Source organism: Plecotus auritus (genome assembly GCF_963455305.1).
Source record: "Plecotus auritus genome assembly, chromosome: X".
Classification (NCBI taxonomy): Eukaryota; Metazoa; Chordata; class Mammalia; order Chiroptera; family Vespertilionidae; genus Plecotus; species Plecotus auritus.
Window position 1 is genome coordinate 78,869,724 of NC_137784.1, and position 22,142 is coordinate 78,891,865.

Sequence of the window (22,142 nt, forward strand, 5' to 3'; positions counted from 1 at the left end):
TTAAGGAGGGTATAGGTGATAAATGGTGATATTAAGAAACTTGACTTGGGGTGGTGAACCTGAAACCTGTATAATGTTAATCATTGCCACCCCAATAAATTCAATAAAAAGGAATAAAAAAGAGCAAATGCAATGTAGCAAGTACAGAACCTGGCCAATAGCTTGCACTAAAATTCCCTGGGTTTGCAGAATGAGGGATCACAGTATAGGCAGCCTACACAGAGCTTAGCATGCAGAGTTCCCTGTGTTTGTAGCTACAAACAGCTGGGTCCCAGGCCTCCTGACTCTATTTGGCCTCCTCTGAAGGGGGGTGTTCATTTGGAAACAATATACTTGTTAGCAGTTTGTAGCAAGCTCAGGGGACTATATGAATAGTAGTAAGTTAAGTATACTCTAGCCCCCAGAGTTTTCACTATGCCTTTAAGAAAGAGACTTCCTGTAAGGACTCCATCTTGTTTGTCAGGCCCTGAGGAAGTTGTTTGGGACCAGCTCTTGTCTTCCTCAGCAGCCCGCCTTGATCTTCAAACCTCCAGCTCCAGACCTCACAGATTCTTTTCACAAGAAACCGGTGAGGACATTGGTGACAGGTCACTGCCTTCAGGCAACAGTATGGGTGAGTTGATAAGCATGAGGCCTTGTCCTTACATTTCCACAGGGCTAGAGGAGTTCTGGGTCCCCTCCCCCACCCCAATGGATAGGACACCTAGGCAGCCTCCATTTTAAAAGAGCAGTGGTAAGGACAAGCCCAAGCTATTTCCCTTCCTCTTGAGGAAATGGTCCAAGTGGTCCCTGGCACACTAATCCTGGTTCCACATGGAAAACTTCCCCTCCTTTGGATGTGGCTGAGGTGATTTTTTCCCCTTTTTTAAAGGGAAAGACCTGAGTTGTGCAGTCCTCTTAAGTCTAGGGGTTGAAGCGTAGGGAGGGTCACTTAGGTTGGGGGCTATAAATTAACATTATTTGGATACATACTAGAGGTGGGGGAGGGGCAGAGAACCCACCAGTACCCTTGAATCTTTACATTAAGTATTCAGGGTAGATTGTATTACTCCTATAGAAGCTTCTTGAGGCTTGCTTTATGGCCCAGCATATGGCCTATTCTGGAATGTTCCCTGTGTGGTTGTTATGTGCATTGGTCTATGTTTCCATGTAGCTGAATATTTGCCAGACATTTTATATGCCACCCAATGAGATGTGTTAAAATTTCTCACTGTTGCCCTAGCCACTGTGGCTCAGTTGGTTGGACATTGTCCCATGCACCAAAAGGTTACCGACTCAATTCCTGTTCAGAGCACATGCCCAGGTTGTGAGCTCAATCCTCAGTAGGATCATTCAGGAGGCAGCCGATTGATGTTTCCCTCTCATGTACATGTTTTTCTCTACCTCTGTCTCTAAAAATAAGTAAATAAATATATATTTTTTAATTTCCCACTGTAACTGTGGATTTGTCCATTATTCCAGTCACTTTTTGCTTTGCATATTTTGGCTCTGAAACATGCATACAAATTTAGAATTTTTTAATTAATATCTTCCTATTGCATGAAACCTTTTGTTCTAATGAAATCTCCTTCTTTCCTCTAGTAATGTTTTTTCTTTAGATTACATGTTGTCTTTTATCAATATGGTTAAACCAGCTTTGAGTAGGTTCATATGTAAATGGTATACTTTTGCCACTACTTTTATTTCAAATTTTCTACATCATTACATTTTGCATGTATCTCTTTTAAGGAGTATTTGTTGGAATGTTTCTTACCCATTCCGATAATATTTGTATTTGAAATATTTTGTCTGAAACTGTTAAGGTCACACAATGAAATGACCTTAGAACACTTTGATTCCATTTACTGCCTCCAAATTTATTACCATACATTTCAATTCTATATATATTTAACCCCCAGAATAAATTATTATCATTGTGCTATAGAATCTAATATTCTTTTAGATTTGCCTACATAGTCACAAATATCATTAGTCTTTCTTTCCTGCATTTATGTGTCTCCATCTGGGATCATATTTCTTCTGCCTGGAGAAGAATCTTTAATATTTCTTTTAGTTTGAGTCTTTCTGGTCACAAATGTTCTCAGTATTTTCTATGTTAACATAACTATGAAATGCATGTCTTTTCTGCAGGAATGTTTTTCCTTAAAGCATACGCTTTCCCCTATGAATATTGTTATACAGACTTGATATATTACTTTTGGAAACTTCACAACAAAGATCTTTTTAAATACCACTTCTGCACTGTTTCCTCTTCTTTTTACCAGGACTCAAATTAAACATGGGTTATATATATTCACTACATCTTCTTTAATTCTCTCCCCTTCTCACTAGCTTTTTATTAATCCTCACCCGAGGACATGCTTAGAGAGAGGGAAGGGAGAGAGATAGAGAGAAACACTGCTTGGTTGCCTTCCGCAGGTGCCCTAACTGGGGACTGAACCTGCAAACCAGGTATGTGTCCTGACCTAGAATTGAACCAGCAACCCTTAGGTGAACAGGACAGTGCTCAACCAACTGATCAACTACACCTAGGCACTCCCCTTCTCTTTAGGTGGTATCCATATTATGTCTCTCCAAACGTCATTCTAGATTTTTCATCAGACCTCTCTTTCATTACTCTAATTGCTTTTTCAGATGGGAACTTACCTTTGACCTTGAACCATAACACCGAACTTTCAGGGTAGTTATTATTATGCCCCTAGAACAGAGGAAGGAAGTGAGAGTTACAAATGATAACTTGTCCCAGGGTCACCTAGCCTGAAAAAGGGAGATCAGGGACTAGCATCACAGATTAAACTCAATACCCTAATCCTCTCCTCTTTACTTTTTTTCTTGGTTGTGAATAGTCCCTACCTCTCATCTCCCAGTGGAACCACAGTGAAGTCCTCCAATGTTTCTTTTAAAATTTTTTTATTGATTAAGGTATTACATATGTGTCCTTATCCCCTCTATTGCCCACCCACCGCCCATTCATGCCCTCAACCCCCTGGTGTCTGTGTTTATTGGTTAGGCTTATATGCATGCATACAAGTCCTTTGGTTGATCTCTCCCCCATACCTCCACACTCCCCTACCTTCCCTCTGAGGTTTGACGGTCTGGTTGATGCCTCTCTATCTCTGGATCTGTTTTTGTTCATCAGTTTATGTTGTTCATTATATTCCATAAATGAGTGAGATCATGTGATATTTATCTTTCTCTGACTGGCTTATTTCACTTAGGATAATGCTCTCCAGTTCCATCCATGCTATTGCAAATGGTAAGAATTCATCCTTTTTTACCGCAGCATAGTATTCCATTGTGTAGATGTACCACAGTTTTTTAATCCACTCATCTGCTGATGGGCACTTAGGCTGATTCCAAATCTTAGCTATTGTAAATTGTGCTGCTATGAACATAGGGGTGCATATATCCTTTCTGATTGGTGTTTCTACTTTCCTGGGATATATTCCTAGAAGTGGGATCACTGGGTCTAATGGAAATTCCATTTTTAGTTTTTTGAGGAAACTCCATATTGTTCTCCACAGTAGCTGCACAAGTCTGCATTCCCACTAGCAGTACATGAGGGTTTTTTTTCCTCGCATCCTCGCCAGCACTTGTCTTTGTTGATTTGTTGATGATAGCCATTCTGACAGGTGTGAGATGGTACCTCATTGTCGTTTTGATTTGCATCTCTCGGATGATTAGTGACTTTCACCATGTTTTCATATGTCTCTTGGCCTTCCTTCTGTCTTCTTTTGAAAAGTATCTATTTAGGTCCATTGCCCATATTTTGATTGGGTCGTTTATCTTCCTTTTGTTAAGTTGTATGAGTTCCCTGTAAATGTTGGACATTAAACCCTTATGGGTGATAACATTGTCAAATATGTTCTCCCTTGCAGTGGGCTTTCTTGTTGTTTTGTTGATGGTTTCTTTTGCTGTGAAAAAGCTTTTTATTTTGATGTAGTCCCATTTGTTTATTTTCTCTTACTTTCCATTGCCCTACGAGTGGTATCGGTGAAGAAATTGCCTCAACATATGTCTGAGATTTTGCTGCCTGAGGATTCCTCTAGTATTTTTATGGTTTTGCGTCTAATGTTTAAGTCCTGTATCCATTTTGAGTTTATTTTTGTGTATGGTGTAAGTTGGTGGTCTAGTTTCATTTTTTTGCATGTATCTGTCCAATTTTCTCAACACCATTTATTGAAGAGACTGTCTTGACTCCATTGTATGTTCATTCCTCCTTTGTCAAATATTAATTGGGCATAGTGATTTGGTCCATTTCTGGGTTCTCTATTGTATTCCATTGATCTATATGTCTGTTCTTGTGCCAGTACTAGGCTGTTTTGAGAACAGTGGCTTTGTAATACAGCTTGATATCTGGTATTGAGATTCCACCTACTTTGTTCTTCTTCATCAGGATTGCTGTGGCTATTCGGGGTCCTTTTTTATTCCAGATGAGTTTTTGGAGAGTTCTTTCTAGGTCTGTAAATACGTCGTTGGTATTTTAATGGGAAGTACATTGAATCTATAGATTGCTTTGGGTAGTATGGACATTTTAATGATGCTGATTCTACCAATCCATGAACACGGTGTGTTCTTCCATCTGTTTATGTCTTCCTCTAGGTCTTTTTTCAGTGTCCTGTAGTTTTCCACGTATAGGTCTTTTACCTCCTTAGTTAAGTATATTCCTAGGTATTTTAATTTTTTTGGTGCGATGGTAAATGGGATTGCTTTTTAAGTCTCTCTTTCTGTAAGTTCACTATTGGTGTATAGAAATGCCATAGATTTCTTGGCATTAATTTTGTATCCTGCTACATTGCCGAATTCATTTATTAAGCCTAATAATTTTTTTAATAAATCTTTATTGTTCAGATTATTACAGTTGTTCCTCTTTTTTCCTCCTATAGCTCCCCTCCACCCAGTTCCCACCCCACGCTCTGCCCTTACTTGCCCCCCCACTCTCCTCATCCATAGGTGTACAATATTTGTCCAGTCTCTTCCCACACCCTCCACGCCCCTTTCCCCCGAGAATTGTCAGTCCACTCCCTTTCTATGCCCCTGATTCTGTTATATTCACTAGTTTATTCTGTTCATCAGATTTTTTATTCACTTGATTTTTAGATTCATTTGTTGATAGATATGTATTTGTTGTTCATAATTTTTATCTTTACCTTTTTCTTCTTCCTCTTCTTAAAGAATACCTTTCAGCATTTCATATAATACTGGTTTGGTGGTGATGAATTCCTTCAGCTCTTTCTTATCTGTGAAGCTCTTTATCTGACCTTCAATTCTGAATGATAGCTTTGCTGGATAGAGTAATCTTGGTGGTAGGCTCTTGCTATTCATCACGTTGAATATTTCTTGTCCCTCCCTTCTGGCCTGCATAGTTTCTGTTGAGAAATCAGCTGACAATCGTATGGGTGCTCCCTTGAAGGTAATTAACTGTTTTTCTCTTGCTGCTTTTAAGATTCTCTCTTTGTCTTTTGCCCTTGGCATTTTAATTATGATGTGTCTTTGTGTGGTCCTCTTTGGATTCCTCTTGTTTGGGGTTCTCTGTGCTTCCTGGACTTCTAAGTCTATTTCTTTCACCAGGTAGGGGAAGTTTTCTGTCATTATTTCTTCCAATAGGTTTTCAGTATCTTGCTCTCTGTCTTCTTCTGGCACCCCCATAATTCTGATGTTGGTACGCTTGAAGTTGTCCCAGAGGCTTCTTACACTATCTTCATAGTTTTGGATTCTTATTTTCTTTTTGCTTTTCCAGTTGGGTGTTTTTTGCTTCTTTGAATTTCAAATCTTCGACTTGATTCTTGCGATCCTCTAGTCTGCTATTGGATCTCTGTATATTATTTTTTATTTCAGTCAGTGTATGCTTAATTTCTACTTGGTCCTTTTTCATATCCTCTAGGGTCTCGCTAAATTTATCAGCCTTTTCTAGAAAATTCTTGAAAAACCTTATAACCATGATTTGAACTCTATATCCAGTCATTTGCTTTCCTCCATTTATTTCATTTGTGACCTGTTTCTTTGTCTCCGCATTTTGGCTGCTTCCCTGAGTTGATAGAGTGGCTTTGTGTGCTAGATGTCTTATAGGGCCCAGTGGCTCAGCCTCCCTAGTTACCTGAGGTGGACACTCTTGGTGCACCCCTTTGTGAGCTGTGTGCACAGTCTTGTTGTAGTTAAGCCTTGATTGTTGTTGGTATCACTGGGAGGAATTGACCTCCAGGCCAATTGGCTGTGAGGATCAGATGTGTCTACATTGGGAGAATTTCTGTGCTGGAGACACCCTTATGATACAAGACTTGCAAAAGCCTCCGTGCTCAGCTTGGATTGGACGGAGTCTCAGGGCAGAGCAGACATCAATGGCTTCCCGTCAGCCCTGCCCTAAGAGGCCCCTGGGTCTCAGTGTCCCTCGGTAATCGCTGCAAGCACCTCTGAGAGAAAGCCGCTCTCGAGTTTCGCCCCCTGCCAGACAGTCCAGTTCTCCCCGAATGAGTCTGGGTTCCCAGTGTCTCACCTGGAACTGGAGTTCAGAGCAGTCGGAAGCTTTTTTTCCCTCCTAATTGAGAAAGCCAGCCGCGTACTCAGTTGCCAGCCCTCTCCGCGTGCACGCCTCTGTACCTCTGCCTTCTGCAGCTCCTCTGAGTCTCAATGTGCTTTTCTTTCCTTCTAGTTGTAGAATTTCCACTCAGACAGCCTTCCTGTGGTTCTGGGTCATGTCCGTTTTGTCTTTTAGTTGTAGTTTTGAAATTGTTGTGCAAGGCAGCAGTTGAGGTGTTTACCTATGCCACCATCTTGGTTTCTCAAGCCTAATAATTTTTTTTATGGAGTCTTTAGGGTTTTCTATATACAGTATCATGTCATCTGCAAATAATGACAGTTTTACTTCTTTTCCAATTTGGATGCCTTTTATTTCTTCTTCTTGTCTAATCGCAATGGCTAGTACTTCCAGTACTATGTCAAACAAGAGTGGTGAGAGTGGGCATCCCTGTCTTGTTCTTGTTCTTAGGGGAAATGGTTTTAGTTTTTGCCCATTGAGTATGATGTTGGCTGTGGGTTTGTCATATAAGGCTTTTATTATCTTGAGGTATGATCCTTCTATTCCCACCTTGCTGAATGTTATCAAGAAAGGGTGTTGGATTTTGTCAAATGCTTTTTCTGCATTTATTGATATGACTATGATATTTTTATCTCTCAATTTGTTTATGTGATGTATCACATTTATTGATTTGCAGATATTGTACCATCCTTGCATCCCCGGGATAAATCCTACTTGGTCATGGTGTATGATCTTTCTGATGTACTGCTGGATCCGATTTGCTAGAATTTTGTTGAGGATTTTGGAATCTACGTTCATGAGGGATATTGGCCTGTAATTCTCTTTCTTTGTGTTGTCTTTATCTGGTTTTGGTGTTAGGGTGATGCTGGCTTTATAGAAGGAGCTTGGAAGTGTCGCTTCCTCTTGAATTTTTTGGAATAGTCTTAGGAGGATAGGTTTTAGTTCTTCCTTGAATGTCTGGTAAAACTCCCCTGTGAAGCTGTCTGGCCCTGGGCTTTTGTTTGCTGGAAGCTGTTTTATGACTGCTTCAATTTCTTTCATAGTTATCAGCCTATTAAGATTTTTAGATTCTTCCTGATTGAGTTTTGGAAGGTTGTATTTTTCCATGAATATCTCCATTTTCTCCAGGTTGTCTAGTTCATTGGAATAGAGTTGTTCATAGTATTTTTTTTAACAATCCTTTGTATTTCAGTGGGGTCTGTTGTTATTTCACCTCTTTCATTTCTGATTTTGTTTATTTGGATCCTCTCTCTTTGCTTCTTGGTGAGCCTGGCTAGAGGTTCATCAATCTTGTTTATCCTTTCAAAGAACCAGCTCTTGGTTTCATCGATCTTTTGTATTTTTTTTTTGGTCTCTATGTCATTTATTTCTGCTCTGGTCTTTATTATCTCCTTCCTTCTGCTTACTCTGGGCTTTTCTTGTTGCTCTCTTTCTAATTCTTTAAGTTGTAGAGTTAGATTATTTACTACCATTTTTTCTTGTTTTTTTGAGCTAAGTCTGTAGAGCTATAAACTTCCCTCTCAGGACTGCTTTCATTGTGTCCCATAGATTTTGGATTGTTGTGTTTTTATTGTCATTAGTTTCCAGGATGTTTTTAATTTCTTCTTTGATCTCTTTGGTAACCCAATCATTGTTAAGTAGCATGCTATTCAGCTTCCAAGTGTTTGAATTTTTTGGATTATTTTTATTGTATTTTATTTCTAATATTATGCCATTGTGGTCTGAGAAGATGCTTGATATGATTTCAGTTTTCTTGAATTTGGGGAGACTTTGCTTGTGACCCAATATGTGGTCTATTTTTGAAAATGTCCCATGTGCACTTGAGAAAAACGTATATTCCATGGCTTTGGGGTGAAATGTTCTGAAGATGTCAATTAAGTCCATCTGCTCTAGTGATTCATTTACGATTGCTGTTTCTTTGCTGATTTTTTGTCTAGAGCAGTGGTTCCCAACCTTTCTAATGCCGTGACCCTTTAATACAGTTCCTCATGTTGTGGTGACCCCCAACCATAAAATTATTTTCATTGCTACTTTATAACTGTAAGTTTGCTACCTTTATGAATTGTAATGTAAATATCTGTGTTTTCCGATGGTCTTAGGTGACCTGCTAGCGGTTCTAAACCTATGGGTCACGACCCACAGGTTGAGAACCACTGCTGTAGAGCCTAAGACCATCGGAAACAGATATTTACATTATGATTCATTAACAGTAGCAAAATTGCAGTTATGAAGTAGCAAAGAAAATAATTTTATGGTTGGGGGTCACCACAACATGAGGAACTGTATTAAAGGGTCGTGGCATTAGAAAAGTTGAGAACCACTGCTCTAGAGGATTTATCCAGTGATGTCATTGGTATATTAAAGTCCCCTACTATGATTGTATTGTTGTTGATCTTTCCCTTGATATCTTCCAGGAGTTTTTTTTTTTTTTTAATGTATTTGGGTGCTCCTGCATTGGGTGCATATATGTGTTTCAGGGTTATATCCTCTTGTTGTATCGATCCCTTTAGTATTATGAAGTGGCCTTCCTTATCTCTTCTTATGGCCTGCACTTTCAGGTCTATTTTGTCAGATATAAGTATTGCTACCCCAGCTTTTTTTTTCATTTCCGTTTGCCTGAAAGATATTTTTCCATCCCTTCACTTTCAGTCTATGTGAGTCCCTTGTTCTGAGGTGGGTCTCTTGTAGACAGCATATATATGGGTCATATTTTTTTATCCATTCAGTCACTCAATGTCTTTTGATTGGAGCATTTCATCCATTTACATTTAAAGTTATTATTGAAAGGTACTTGTTTATAGCCATTTTTATTTTTGTGCCTGTGTTCCTTCTTCCCTTTTTATTTCTTCTTTTTACACCAGTCCCTTTAGCATTTCTTGCATTGCTGGCTTCATAGTGATAAACTCCCTTAGCCTTTTTTTGTCTGCAAAGCTTCTGATTTTCCCTTCATTTTTGAATGATAGCCTTGCTTGGTAAAGTATTCTTGGATTCAGTCCTTTGCTTTGCATCACTTTGTAAATTTCCTTCCATTCTTTTCTGGCCTGATGTGTTTCTGTTGAGAAATCATTTGATAATCTAATGGGAGATCCCTTGTATGTAACTTTCTGTCTCTCTCTTGCAGCCTTTAAAATTCTTTCTTTGTCTTGAACATTTGCTATTGTAATTATGATGTGTCTTGGTGTGGGTCTTTTCGGGTTCATCTTGATTGGGACTCTCTGTGCTTTTGTGACTTTTTTCTTCCCCACATCAGGGAAGTTTTCTGACATTGTTTCTTCAAATAGGTTTTCTAACCCTTGTTCCTCTTCCTGTCGTTCTGGCACCCCTCTTATTCATATGTTGCTTCGTTTCATGTTGTCCCATAGCTCCCTTAGGCTCTCCTCCTGTCTTTTAATTTTTTTTCTCCAATTGCAGTTCAGTTTGGGTGTGTTTTGCTTCCCTGTCTTCTAATTCGCTAATTCGGTGCTCCGCTTCTCCTACTCTACTGTTGAAACTTTCCATGGTGTTTTTTATTGCAGGTATATCACTCTTCATTTCTTCTTGATTCTTACATAAGTTGTTGATTTTTTCATCCATCTGGTTTATGAACTGTATGACCCTTATTCTGAATTCTTTTTCTGAGATATTGCATGCCTCTGTTTTACTTAGCTGCTTTTCTGGCCATTCCTCCTTTTCTTTCCTTTGGGGGTTTCTTTATCTACCCATTTTTTATCTCACCGATAGATCTAGATGTTGAGTCATGCAGAGGCTGCTCCTTGGGTGGCAGAGGCTCCTCAGGCTGTGGTTGCTCCTTGGGTGGTCGCAGCAGTGGCTGCTCCTCAGTTGACAGCAGCTCCTCTGGTGGGTGCTGTTCGCAGCAGTGGTGGCTCCTCTGGCTGGTGGGGGGAGGCTGCTCACACAGCTGCTGCTCCTCGGATGGGGGTGGGCTGATCACAAGGCTGCTGCTCCTCAGATGGGGGCAGGCTGCATGTCGCTGCTGCTCCTTGAACACTGGAGGGCTGCTCGTGTGGCTGCTGCTCCTCGGACGGGGTGGGCTGCTCACGCAGCTGCTGCTCCTCAGACGGGTGCAGGGTACGATCTGCGTGCAGCTGCTGCTCCTTGGACAGGGGCAGGCTGCGCAGAGCTGCTCCTCACTCATGGGTGGGCTGCTCATGTGGCTGCTTTTCCTCGGATGGGTGTGGGCTGCTCTCATGATTGCTGCTCCTCAGACGGGGGAGCGGGCTGCTCACACAGCTGCTGCTCCTTGGACAGGGGCAGGCCACGTGTGGCTGCTGCTCCTTGGACAGGAGCAGGCTGCTCACGTGTCTGCTACTCACGTGGTCACAGTGCCCTGGGCTAAAGCTTTGGGCTGGTCAGAGGGGAGCATGCTTTGGAACTCACAGGAGCCTGTGCCCAGAGTGGTTGGAGACTCAGTGACCGTGGGACCACAGCCGAGGTAGCAGGTCCCTGGCAGGGGTGGCTGTAGAATCCCAGGTGTTCTCTGAGGGCACCCTGGGTGGAGTTGAGGCTGGGCTCCCAGTTACAGCAGCTCTCCCCTTCAAAAAGGTGACACCTTTGAGGAAGAGCCGGCCTCCCGGTACTGCTTGCAATGGTAGCAGAGGCTGCCTAGTTAGGCGAGCCCGATTAGCCTGCCCCTGAAGGTCCTGTGGGATCTAACTGTGCCACACACACACACACACACACACACACACACACACACACACACACCACATGACCACACACTCCTGTTTTGCTCCCCCACTCACTCACGCTCTCTCCCTCACTGCTGCTTTCTTCCTGCCTCTGTAGTTTGGTCTGGGGTGTTATTGACCCATTTGTAGATGGAGTTTCCTCTCCAGGTGTCTGGTTTTGTGGCTCGCTCTCTAGCACATTGGCTGGACAGGATAAAATTCTCCTCGATAAGACATGACACAAAGGGAAAAAAACACGAATGTACTCACGACACCAATAACCCCAATATAAGTGACCACCTGAGAAAAGAGAATTGGGGGAGAGAAAAGAGAGCACAAATGATATCAAAGAGAGAAAAAAATATAAGAGAGAAAAGAAAAAAGGAGAAAAAAGAGAATTCTATGTAATTAAGAGGGAATATGCTAATTGAACCTCACACCATCGCAAAGATGGTGGTGCTCACAGTCAATAGGGAGGGAATATGCTAATTGACTGCCCCACCCTCAAAGATGGTGAGTCCCACAGCCAATAAGGGGGGATATGCTAATTGACTGCCCCGCCCTCATAGATGGTGGCGCCCATAGCCAATAAGATGGGAATATGCTAATTGACTGCCCTGCCCTCAAAGAGGGCAGCACCCACAGCCACAAGATGGCAGCGCCTAGTCCCCTCAGCTCTGCTGGGCCAGCACACACGTGGAAAGGCCAGGCCCACCCCCAGGCGGGCCTGGTTGCTCTGCGCGCCTGCCTCCAGAGTTCCCCAGTCTCCTCAGCCCCCCAGCCACCCAGGGCCAGCCCGAGGCATAGGTGAGCCTTGGATGGCGGCTGCCCAGTTAATGCCCAAGGCACAAGCAAGCCTCAGATGTTGGCTTCCCAGTCGCCCAGGGTCAGCCCGAGGTGCAGGCAAGCCTCGAATGGCGGCTGCCCAGCCACCCAGGGCTGGCCCGAGGTGCAGGCAAGCCTTAGATATTGGCTTCCCAGCCACCCAGGGCCAGTCTGAGGCACAGGCAAGCCTCAGATGGTGGCTGCCCAACTGCCCAGGGCCCGTCCAAGGTGCAGGCAAGCCTTGGATAGCGGCTTCCCAGCTGCCCAGGGCTGCCCGAGGCTCAGGTAACCAGGGCCAGCTGAGGCTTGCACTGCCAGCAGTGGCAGCAGCAGAGGTGTGATGGGGTGTCACCTTCCCCTGATCACCGGGTTGCCTCCCGCCCCTGATGGCTCCTGGACTGTGAGAGGGGGCAGGCCGGGCTGAGGGACTACCCCCCTCCAGTGCATGATTTTTCATGCACCGGCCTCTAATTATATATATATATATATATTTGGAGAAAACACCACAGAACAAACAAACCAAAAAAATGCCAACACCAAATACCTAGCAAAGCGGGTGGGGGCAGAATCTGTAGAGGCTGAGCTTATATACAGAAAATAAGGTTAAGAATTGGATGAATATGGGGAGGACTTCAGTGCAGTATAGAGGAAGTAGAAAGGGGATGAGTGGATAAGAAGAAAGAGAACAAGAAGAAAATAATAATAATAAATTTATAAAAAATGATTTTAAAATGGTATAAAATAGCAAATAAAATAAATAGAACGATGGGAAAATAATGCAAAAAGAAATAGAAAATAAAGCAACAAACTAAAAAAGGAAAATAAAAAAGAAGAAAAAAGAGAACAAAATAATAATAAAATAAAATAAAAATAAAAATGAAAAAGTGAAGTGTCATTCCTTTGGCTGGCTTCAGATCCCTGTCTTCTGTACTGTCTGCAGTTTCTGTTTCCTATTGCTGGGACTGAAGGCCTCTCTTTAGGCCAGTCCCTGTGGACTCTCAGGGACTATTCAGATTTTTTTTAATCCTTTGTACCATTCTGGGTGGAATCTGGTTGTGGCTGTATTGGTTGCCTGGAGACTGGAGGGAGGGGCTATCTCTTTAGGAGAAAATGGCTGCCCAGGTCCTGGGCTCAGGTATGACTCAGTGCCAGACTCATTGCCACTTCTCTTGGACCTTCTCCTCTCCCCAGCCTCTCCCCAACCTCTTCAAGTCTGCACCTTCTCCTGCACCTCAGCCATGGGTGAGTGTCCGTATCCGAAAGGTCCTATGAACCAGGTTCAGTGAAGAAAAGCACAGGCCATGGAGAGGGGAAAGACTGCACCTCTGCGAGCTCCTCTCCTGCCGGCACCGTGCGGTCTGGTCCGCCCTTCAGGCTGCCCGCTCTGGGTTCAGTCTGTCGTGACTGTGGACCCAGATCTAGAATCCCCTGCCACCAGCAGTCCTGTGGACCTCCTTTCCATAGTCAGATGCTGTGCCTGTCCCAAGGGATGTGGCTTGGTGCCTTGCTGTTTTCCTCTGACTTTCTGGGCTCAGAGGTCTGGCAGATCTCTCCTGCCCAGATCTTTGATTTTACCTTTCTCCAGGGGTCCTCTGCCCTTCCCCACTGCAAACTGTCTCACCAGCTGAGTCTCCTTCACCAATTTGGGGTGGGTGTTATACATTTCAGCTGCTCATTGTATTTGCTCCAGGACAAGACTCGGGACATGTCTGTCTATTCTGCCACCATTTTGTCCTCTCCCCCTCCAACGTTTTGAGCACTGTGATATATTTCATTTTAGACTAGAGGCCCAGTGCATGAATTCGTGCATGGGTGAAGTCTGGCCAGCCCAGCCCCAATTGGTGGATTGGGGCCAGGCCTGTCGGGAGGAGGAGATGGCGGGAGGTTGGTCAGCCGGTCCACCCTGATTGGGGCTCAATCAGGACCGGGCTGGCTGGGGGGAGGGGCCGTGGGTGATTAGCTGGCAGGCCCTACCCCAGATTGGGGTGGGGGATGCTGATTGGGGGCGGGGCCAGGTGTGGGGAGGGGCTGTGGGCCAGCCGGCCCTGCTCCCGAATGGGGCCGGGGGAGGGGCCATGACAAGTTGGCCAGCCAGCCTCACCCCAGATTGGTGTGGGGGGTGCGATTGGGGGCGGAGATGGCTGAGGCAAGGGGCTGTGGGCTGATTGGGATGGTGGGGGCCCATCGAGGGTGGGACCAGTTGGGGGGAGGGGCTGTGGGTGATGGGATGAATGGGGTGGGGGCCTATCAGGGGCCAGCAGCCTGGGGGAGGGGCCATGGATGGTTGGCCAGCCAGCCCTGCCCCTGATCAGAGTGGGGGTGCTGATTGGGGGTAGAGCTGGCTGGGGGAGGGGCTGTGGGCCAACTGGGGTGGTGGGGGCCCATCGGGGGTGGGGCCAGCTGGGAGAGGGGCTGCGGGGAGGTTGGCCGGCTGGCCCCACCCCTGATCAGGCATTCGCTGGCCACAATGGACATCATAGCGACCAGTCATTCCAGTCGTTATGGCATTCCGGTCATTGGCTTTTTATATATATAGACTAGAGGCCCGGTGCACAAAATTTATGTATGGGTGGGGCGTCTCTCAGCCTGGCCTGCACCCTCTCCAATCCAGGACCCCTCAGACATCCCTCTCGCAATCCAGGACCTCTGGCTCCTAACCGCTCACCTGTCTGACTGCCTGATTGCCCCTTACCACTCTGCCTGCCTGCTTGATTGCCCCTAACCCCTCTGCCTGCTGGCCTGATCACTCCTAACCCCTCCCCTGCTGGCCTGATCGCCCCTAATCACCTCTGCCTCGGCCCCTGCCACCATGGCTTTGTCCGGAAGGAGAACCAGATGACCAGAAGATGTCTGGTAGACCCAGTCTAATTAGCATATTACCCTTTTATTAGTATAGAATAGATTATAAGAATCAGTAATATTTCTCCATTAGCTATGATATCTCCCCAGGACATTTTCTAATATTGAGACCATTGATGTGTTGTTCTTGATTTCAGGGCACAATCCAGAAGGTGACACCACAGACAGAAGACCAAGACGTTGGGGTATTTACCGAAGGAGATATAACAATGTGTCTGAACAAGTAAGTTCTGGCATTCATCCTTCATCCCACAAGCAACAAGATGGAGATTCAGCAACAAGTGATGTTCACATGGACACCCGAGTAAGATAGTAAGTGACCAGATAGCATGGCTAAAATGCACTGCCAGTGAAATACATATCCTTGGAGTTAAATATGTCATTCTTCTCTCCAACTAGGAAGAATGAATAATGATAAGATCAAGTTAATCATTCAGAAAACTTTATTTTAGCTGAGGTATCAATGGGGGTGAACATGTATAGAAGACTTTCTAAGTATATATGGACTACTTTCTCTACAATGTCCCACAGTGCTCCCTATGCCATTCCACGCTGTCATTGGAGAGGCAATTTTCAGGAACGAGTCCAAACCCATATTAACAAGGAAAGAGAGCAAAATCCTCCAGAGACAAAAATGGAGGAGAAGAAGCAGGATGATACATCAGGAAGCTGGTTCAAGATCACAGTGAGTGTCCTAGAAAAGTGGAACTAATATGTAGAATGTGAACAGAGGGAGCTGTGTTGGACTCGTGTAGAAATGTTACATACCTTTCTGAGGCAGAGGTGTTGGCAATGTGTCTTTTTATTAGTAGGAGTTAACATCCTAGGTCAGTGGTCGGCAAACTCAGTCAACAGAGCGGCAAACCGCAGCTCGCGAGCCGCATGTGGTTTGCCGACCACTGTCCTAGGTCATCTAAGGGCAGACTTAGAGAAGCAATATAAAGAAAACAGACTGATTGCAAGGAGGATGAGACAGGTAGTCTAAAAGCAAAGGAGGAAACTACTGCCAAGGAGAAGGAGCAACTCCATACCTGAAGGCACAGTTTGGCCCAAGCTGAATGCAGTAGCATGTTGAGTCCCTGGGGTCCTTGTGAGAGATGCAGGATAAGTCTGCCTTAGGTAGGATCTCTTAGAACTTTATAAAAGGAAGTACATGTTAAACATTTCAAGTTGATTATCTGAGGCAATCTATTTGAATGGAAAGAATGGTATATAGAGAATTCATGTCTGGTACAAAAGTTAGCAATAATGGATACTATCCTATCTTAAACAATTGTTTTAAAGGCTGAAAAAAATTTGAAAAGAAAACCTGGTTGGGTTTATTCATAACCTTAGATCCCATTATGTCAATCGTATCTCCTATCTTTTCTTTGGCTCCTAGATTCCATTCGGCATAAAATATGATGAGAAGTGGCTGCTGAATTTGATTCAGAAGCAATGCAGCACCCCCTTTACTCCAGTCGAAGTAAGAGAGAACAATAAAGTGAATGAGAAGTAACAGGGCCGATGAGCAGTGGCTCTGGTCTCATATTCTGTTTCTCTTGTCACTATCCCTATAGTTTTACTATGAGAAAATGCAGGCCCACTTCTTCGTTGAGAATGCCAGTATTGCCTTTGCATTGAAGAATGTTAGTGGCAAGATTTATGATAAGAATAATGAGAAGGTATGTGTCAAAGGCATGACTAGGACTGGCTAGGGGCAAGAGGGCAGGACAGGGGCAAGGTCTTGCTTAATCCCAAGGCTCAGATTTCCTGGTGCTTACCCAGCCCCTCTTGTGTTCTCTGCAGATATCTATCTTTGTCATCCCCTCTAATGCACCCCAGGCTGTGCAGAAGGAGCTGAAGTCAGAAAAGGAGGATCAGATAAAGGTAATGCAGACTCCAGATCAGTTGTGCATCCATATTCAGACCCACTTTTTCTACCCTACCATTTGCCCCCCTTCACTACCTCAGAGTCAGAGCCACTGAACCCCATGGGGTGATGACAAGGGACAGTGAAGTGGATTTGTTAGAAAAGGAAGGGACTGGGGCTACAGGCATCTTGGCTCTCTTTCTCTGGTCTATGTGGTTCCTTCCCATAATCACAGGTGAAGTCAGCAGAGGAATTGGACCAGGGAAAAGGGCTGGAGCCAGAAGACATGAATGCAAAAAGAAACCCCTTATGCACCACCTTACCAGATAATTCAACCAACGTAAGGTTAGTTGTACCCTCTTTCACTCCTGGTGAGCCTGACCTACCCTTGATAGTATATGTTTGCAGAGGCAGCAAACAGGTCTTTTGGGAGTATCATAGACCCTCCACTCTCTTTTCTGTGTCCTTCACCTGTGCTTAGAGGTATCCTTTCCTTCCTCTGATCTGCTCACATGTTCTCCTGGTCTGGGGTCAGTTTCATGACTCTGCACCCAAACTTATCCAGCATGCCCTCCTAAGATTGTACTCCAGGAAGCATGATATCCTCTCATCACCAGTACTAGGGGTGACCAGTCTTGGTCAGATGCTGGTGACCTGTATTGGGAAAGGTCCTCCAACACAGGTCCTCATGTTGAGATAGGTCTTCCTATTCTGTGCTGAGAAGGGCTACCCTCCCCTGCCCTGAGAGGAGCCCTCTTTCTTTTGATCCAGAAGAGTCTGTTCTCCAAACCCAGGCAGACATGGGAAGTTTACTGCCCTATGTTAAGGGCTGAAGTCCTGGGTGGCTGCTGTCATGACATTAGTTCCTCTGGAACAATGCCACGAGTTGGGCTCTCCTTGAGAAAAACCAGGTTTCCCTGAGTTAAGGGGCCAGAAGTGAGCCACCAGCAGTGAGCAGAGGGCCTCTGGAGGCAGCAGTGAAAGGCAGAGGGCAGAGGGGTTTAGGAGACAGAAGGACAGTCCTCTCAGTGCCCCTCCCTCCACATACCACATCACCTGCCTGGTCCTTCAGAGGAGCCCTGGGTAGCCTGACACGGGTAGTATTGCTCAGAAAAGGAACCAACTAAGATAGGCACAGGTGCACAGTGGTCCATGAGGATAGAAGGCAGTGATCATAAGAGGGGACCACACATTCCCCCACCCTAAGCTGAGCTGGGCCTTATCTTTTCTTTATTCCTTCTGGGGAAGGTCTCCTGATCCCGTGGTTGCTGTGTTTCCCATGCCCCGTTCAGACTCTCACAGGTGTCAAAGGCTCAACCAATATCCCATGGGTCCAGGTCTAACATGTTCAAGTTTTTCATTCCTAACTGGGATCCCAGGACCCAACAGTGGCAGGTGCAGGAAAAGTATGCAGCTCTAAATGCTGCTCTTTATGTCACTGGAGAAGGGAGTCAGGGCATCTAGATGGGAGCTACCTAGCAGAATGGGGAAGGAGTGGGGGTAGGGCAGGAGGGAGGGCGAGTGCTCTTCCCATGTATCAGTCCTTGGGGAAGGTTCCCAGGTCCCTGGAAGGCTGGGACACTAGAGTATAGCTGGGCTATATGTCTGGTGTAGGTTAGGTTTGCTTGCTCCAACAAGGCAGGGCTGTTCTGCAAATTCAGTTACATTTCTGTTTTGTCTTTATTTTGGCAGCTCCATCCTGGAATTGTTCCCCAAATTATTATGCCTGGTAAGTGTATTTCTCCATGACTGACTCCTTTAAGTGGTACAGACACTTCCTACAACCTGCTCTGAACCCCTTTAGGTCTGGCTCAAGTTACATTTAATCCTCATTGGTAGATTGACCCATGTGGGAATCTGACAAAGGCTCTGGACCTTCTTCACACAAGTTCTCCACAGTCTCCAGGGCCCCCATGATGATGGTACAAGTGTAGTCCTGCTCATGGAATTTCCAGGGCTCTTTTGCATCTGATTTCTGACCTTCACCCTCTCCTGGGTCCTTCCTTTTCCTGGTCATTCAGTACCACCCGCTGGTCTGCAAGGCTGACTTCCTCTTACTTCCCCAGGATGGCCAGAAGCCACCCCCACCAACTAATTTTGCGATCAAAGCCCACAAGAATGTACCATCCTGCAAGGTGAGGAGGGGAATCAAGCAGGGTTTTAGGTAGTGAGTGAAGATGGGGTATCAGCCATGGTCCTGAGGACTGTTGTGATTTCAGGGAAGTTTCTTTGGATCTGACCCACTGAAGAGTCTAGTCTTGCAATTTCTGCAGCAGTAAGTACTCCTGGAAACACCAGGAATTGGGGGGCCTGGGACTGCTGTTTGGGACTCTCACATCTCATTTGGGGCCCGGTTAACAAAGCATCTTGTCCCTTTTGCTCCACCACAGGTATTACTCTATCTATGACTCTGGAGACCGGCACTGTCTCCTCTGTACTTATCATGACAAAGCCTGCTTCTCCCTGACCGTTTCTTTCAACCACAAGGACCCAGCCCCGTGAGTATCACAGCTCAAACTCTTTTTCTGGGGGATGGGGTATCTCCCCAGCAGAAACCAGTCAGCTCATGGAAGCACCCCCATGGCCAGACCTCCACATCCTATTTCTCTTTTTCTCCTAGAAGCAGCTTGTTTGAGTACTTCAAGGATAACAGGAATATGAAGAACCTCAAGGATCCCAGTGCGTGTGGAATGGGGAAGATTGGGCAAGGAAAGGGGGCATGAAAGGTCTCTCATAGGGCCCAGGGAGTGGCAACATTGACCTTTGCTGTCCTTCTCCTTCAGACCTGCATTTTCAGCTGCTGAAACATACAAAACGTGACATTACATGCACCCTCTGTGTGTTGCCCAAAACTCAGCATGACCTGAGCTCCTTTGTGGTGGACATGTTGTTCCAGTCGGTGAGCACCTGCTTCCTCCCTCAGACAGGCCCAGAAAGACACAGGTGTGTGGGAGCTGTAGATGGTGACTGATCACCTGTGTTCCTCCCTTTCAGGAAAGGATGCTCTGCTTCTGTGTCAATGGGGTGTTCAAGGAAGGTGAGTACCTATAGAGTTCCCTCCCCAGATGTCCACTGCTCCCTCCCCCTTGCTGGGCTCCCTCTCAGAACTCTCTCAGCTTCCTGTCAGCCCTGTACAGTTCGGTAGTTGGGAACACAGGTATGGGGTTTTATGGCTGTCATCCCAGATCCTGACTGTGAGAACTTGGGCCCATTATTTAACCTCTTATTTTCCTCATTTATGAAATGGGACTAATAATACCTACCTCTTGGGTAGCTGAAAACAATGAATTAAATGAACTTGTGAGGTGGTTGTTCTAGGGCCTGGCACATAGTAGGGACCACGTTAGTGGGAAGAGATTGCTCCTATGGTTGCCCTCCTCATTCCTGACACCCTGAGTCCCAGTGAACAGTTGTCCCCTTGGGAATTAGTATGCAGTCCCACTCTGACTGGGGTATTCTGTGTGAGCATGTGAAATGGGTACAACTCCAACATGATATTGTTGTTTGTTGTTGTTGAAGTGGAAGGAAGGTCTCAGGGTTCTGTGCGTGCCTTCACCCGGACCTTCATCACTACCCCTGCCAGCGATTCCAGGTGAGTGTTATGCTCTGGGTGGGGACATACAGCCCAACCTGGGTTCAGGGCTGTGGGAATGTGGCAGTGCATGTTCTCAGGGTTTTCTCAGTGTTGTGGGAAGCCAGCAGGTTGATCCAAGGAACAGTCCTGCATAGGGGTTAAGAGCTTGGGCTCTGGAGTTAGAACACTGAAAGTGTTTCAGGTTTCTTTCAGGTTCTCTTCATGGCACCAACACTCACTAGATTTGTACCTGAGTGAAATCACATGACCCTCTCTGTGACCTATGTCTTCCTCTGAAAATGGGATTAAACTGTCCTCTCTTGTCGGCTTGCAGACTGAAGGGTCCCAGGTTCGATTCCGGTCAAGGGCATGTACCTTGGTTGCGAGCACATCCCCAGTAGGAGGTGTGCAGGAGGCAGCTGATCGATGTTTCTCTCTCATCGATGTTTCTAACTCTCTATCCATCTCCCTTCCTCTCTGTAAAAAAGCAATAAAATATATTTAAACTGTCCTCTCCCTTGGGCTGTTTCACTGAGTAAATGCAATGGGGTTAGGGGTACAAATCTAGTGAAGCTGGTAGGCAATCTCTCCAAGGGTTGGGATGTGGGAAGGGAAGAGGAATCTGGCGAGCAGATACAGGTGGGTATGGGAGGAATCTGGTTGCTGAGTGGCAGTGGAAGCAGGATCATTGTTGAGGGTGTGGGGTTGTCTATCCATCAGTTGTATGAGGGACCATTTTTCTCCAGTCTATGCATCATGAATGATGAACTGTTTGTGAGGGATGCCACCCCCAACACGACTCAGAGTGTGCATTCCATAGAAGTGCCTACACCCACCACCAGCTCCATGACCACCCTCTCCCAGGAGCAGCAAGAAATGGTGCAAGTTTTCTCCACCAAGTCTGGAATGAGCCTCCAGTGGTCTCAGAAGTGAGTGCTGGGTGTACATGGGGATAGGATGGAGCTGGGAGGAGCAGAGGAGTGAATAATAGAAACTTGCAGGTAATTTGTTTTGCTCGTTTATTTCACCTGTCCCTCTGAACATTTCTCTCTCATTGCGTATAAGCAACACAGTTGTTTTGAACAGGTATGTATTCCTTTATGAAATTCTTTATTTCTTGGACCTCATTCTTTTATTGACACATTTGGGTTTCAGGAATTTTTCCAACATAGAGCTTATTTCGTTGCATATGTAAATGTGGAGGCATATTTGTCACGTAGTTTATGAAATGGCAGGGTGTTATCAGATTGTCTCCACTTTTATCCTAATGGATGTCTCCTGCCCTTCTTCCTCCCCAGGTGTCTTCATGATAACCACTGGGACTACACTAGAGCTGTACAGGTGCTCGCTCTGTACAAGGTGAGGTTTGGGAATTTGGGCCAAGTGAGTGAAGAATGGATGGCCTGGGGATGAGACTCAGGGCTCCTGGCTGTACTAATCTCCCAACTAGCTCCCTTCACTTCCTCCAGGCCAAGTACAAGATCTCAGAGGAGGCCCTCCCACAGGCTGATCCTGGATCCTAAGAACACTGCCTCACCAAAAACCCCTTGGGTGTCATCATCTTCATCCTCATCATCTTTGTTATGTTTTTCCTCCAGTCTTACTATATTCCTGTTATTAAGCCAGGAGGTCTGGTTGGAGCTAGTAAGTCAATGCTTAAGTGACACTCATCCACCCAAAGGGCTGGTTGTTTTGTGTATCTGTCCCTTCCAGGAACCCTGATTCTTTTCCTAATAAAGAATGACGTTGCATGTTATGTCCTGCAAAATCCATTCAAGTCTAAATCCATTCATTGGTCTATAGAGGAGGAAAAGGAAAGTCAGAGATGGT

At 45.3% G+C, this 22,142-nt stretch overlaps 1 protein-coding gene across 1 annotated transcript; it reads left to right on the forward strand.

The window, feature by feature from the left end:
* Positions 1–609: 609 nt before the first annotated feature.
* Positions 610–21,835, forward strand: LOC308240181 (nuclear RNA export factor 3-like; the record flags this gene model as incomplete). Its single annotated transcript, XM_080653119.1, has 14 exons — positions 610–613; positions 15,024–15,198; positions 15,418–15,571; positions 16,268–16,351; positions 16,446–16,574; positions 16,675–16,755; positions 16,974–17,083; positions 19,359–19,417; positions 19,522–19,637; positions 19,733–19,775; positions 20,258–20,330; positions 21,059–21,241; positions 21,611–21,671; positions 21,782–21,835. 14 exons carry the CDS (start codon positions 610–612, stop codon positions 21,833–21,835), a joined length of 1,326 nt encoding a protein of 441 aa, XP_080509245.1.
* Between the last annotated feature and the right edge of the window lie 307 nt (positions 21,836–22,142).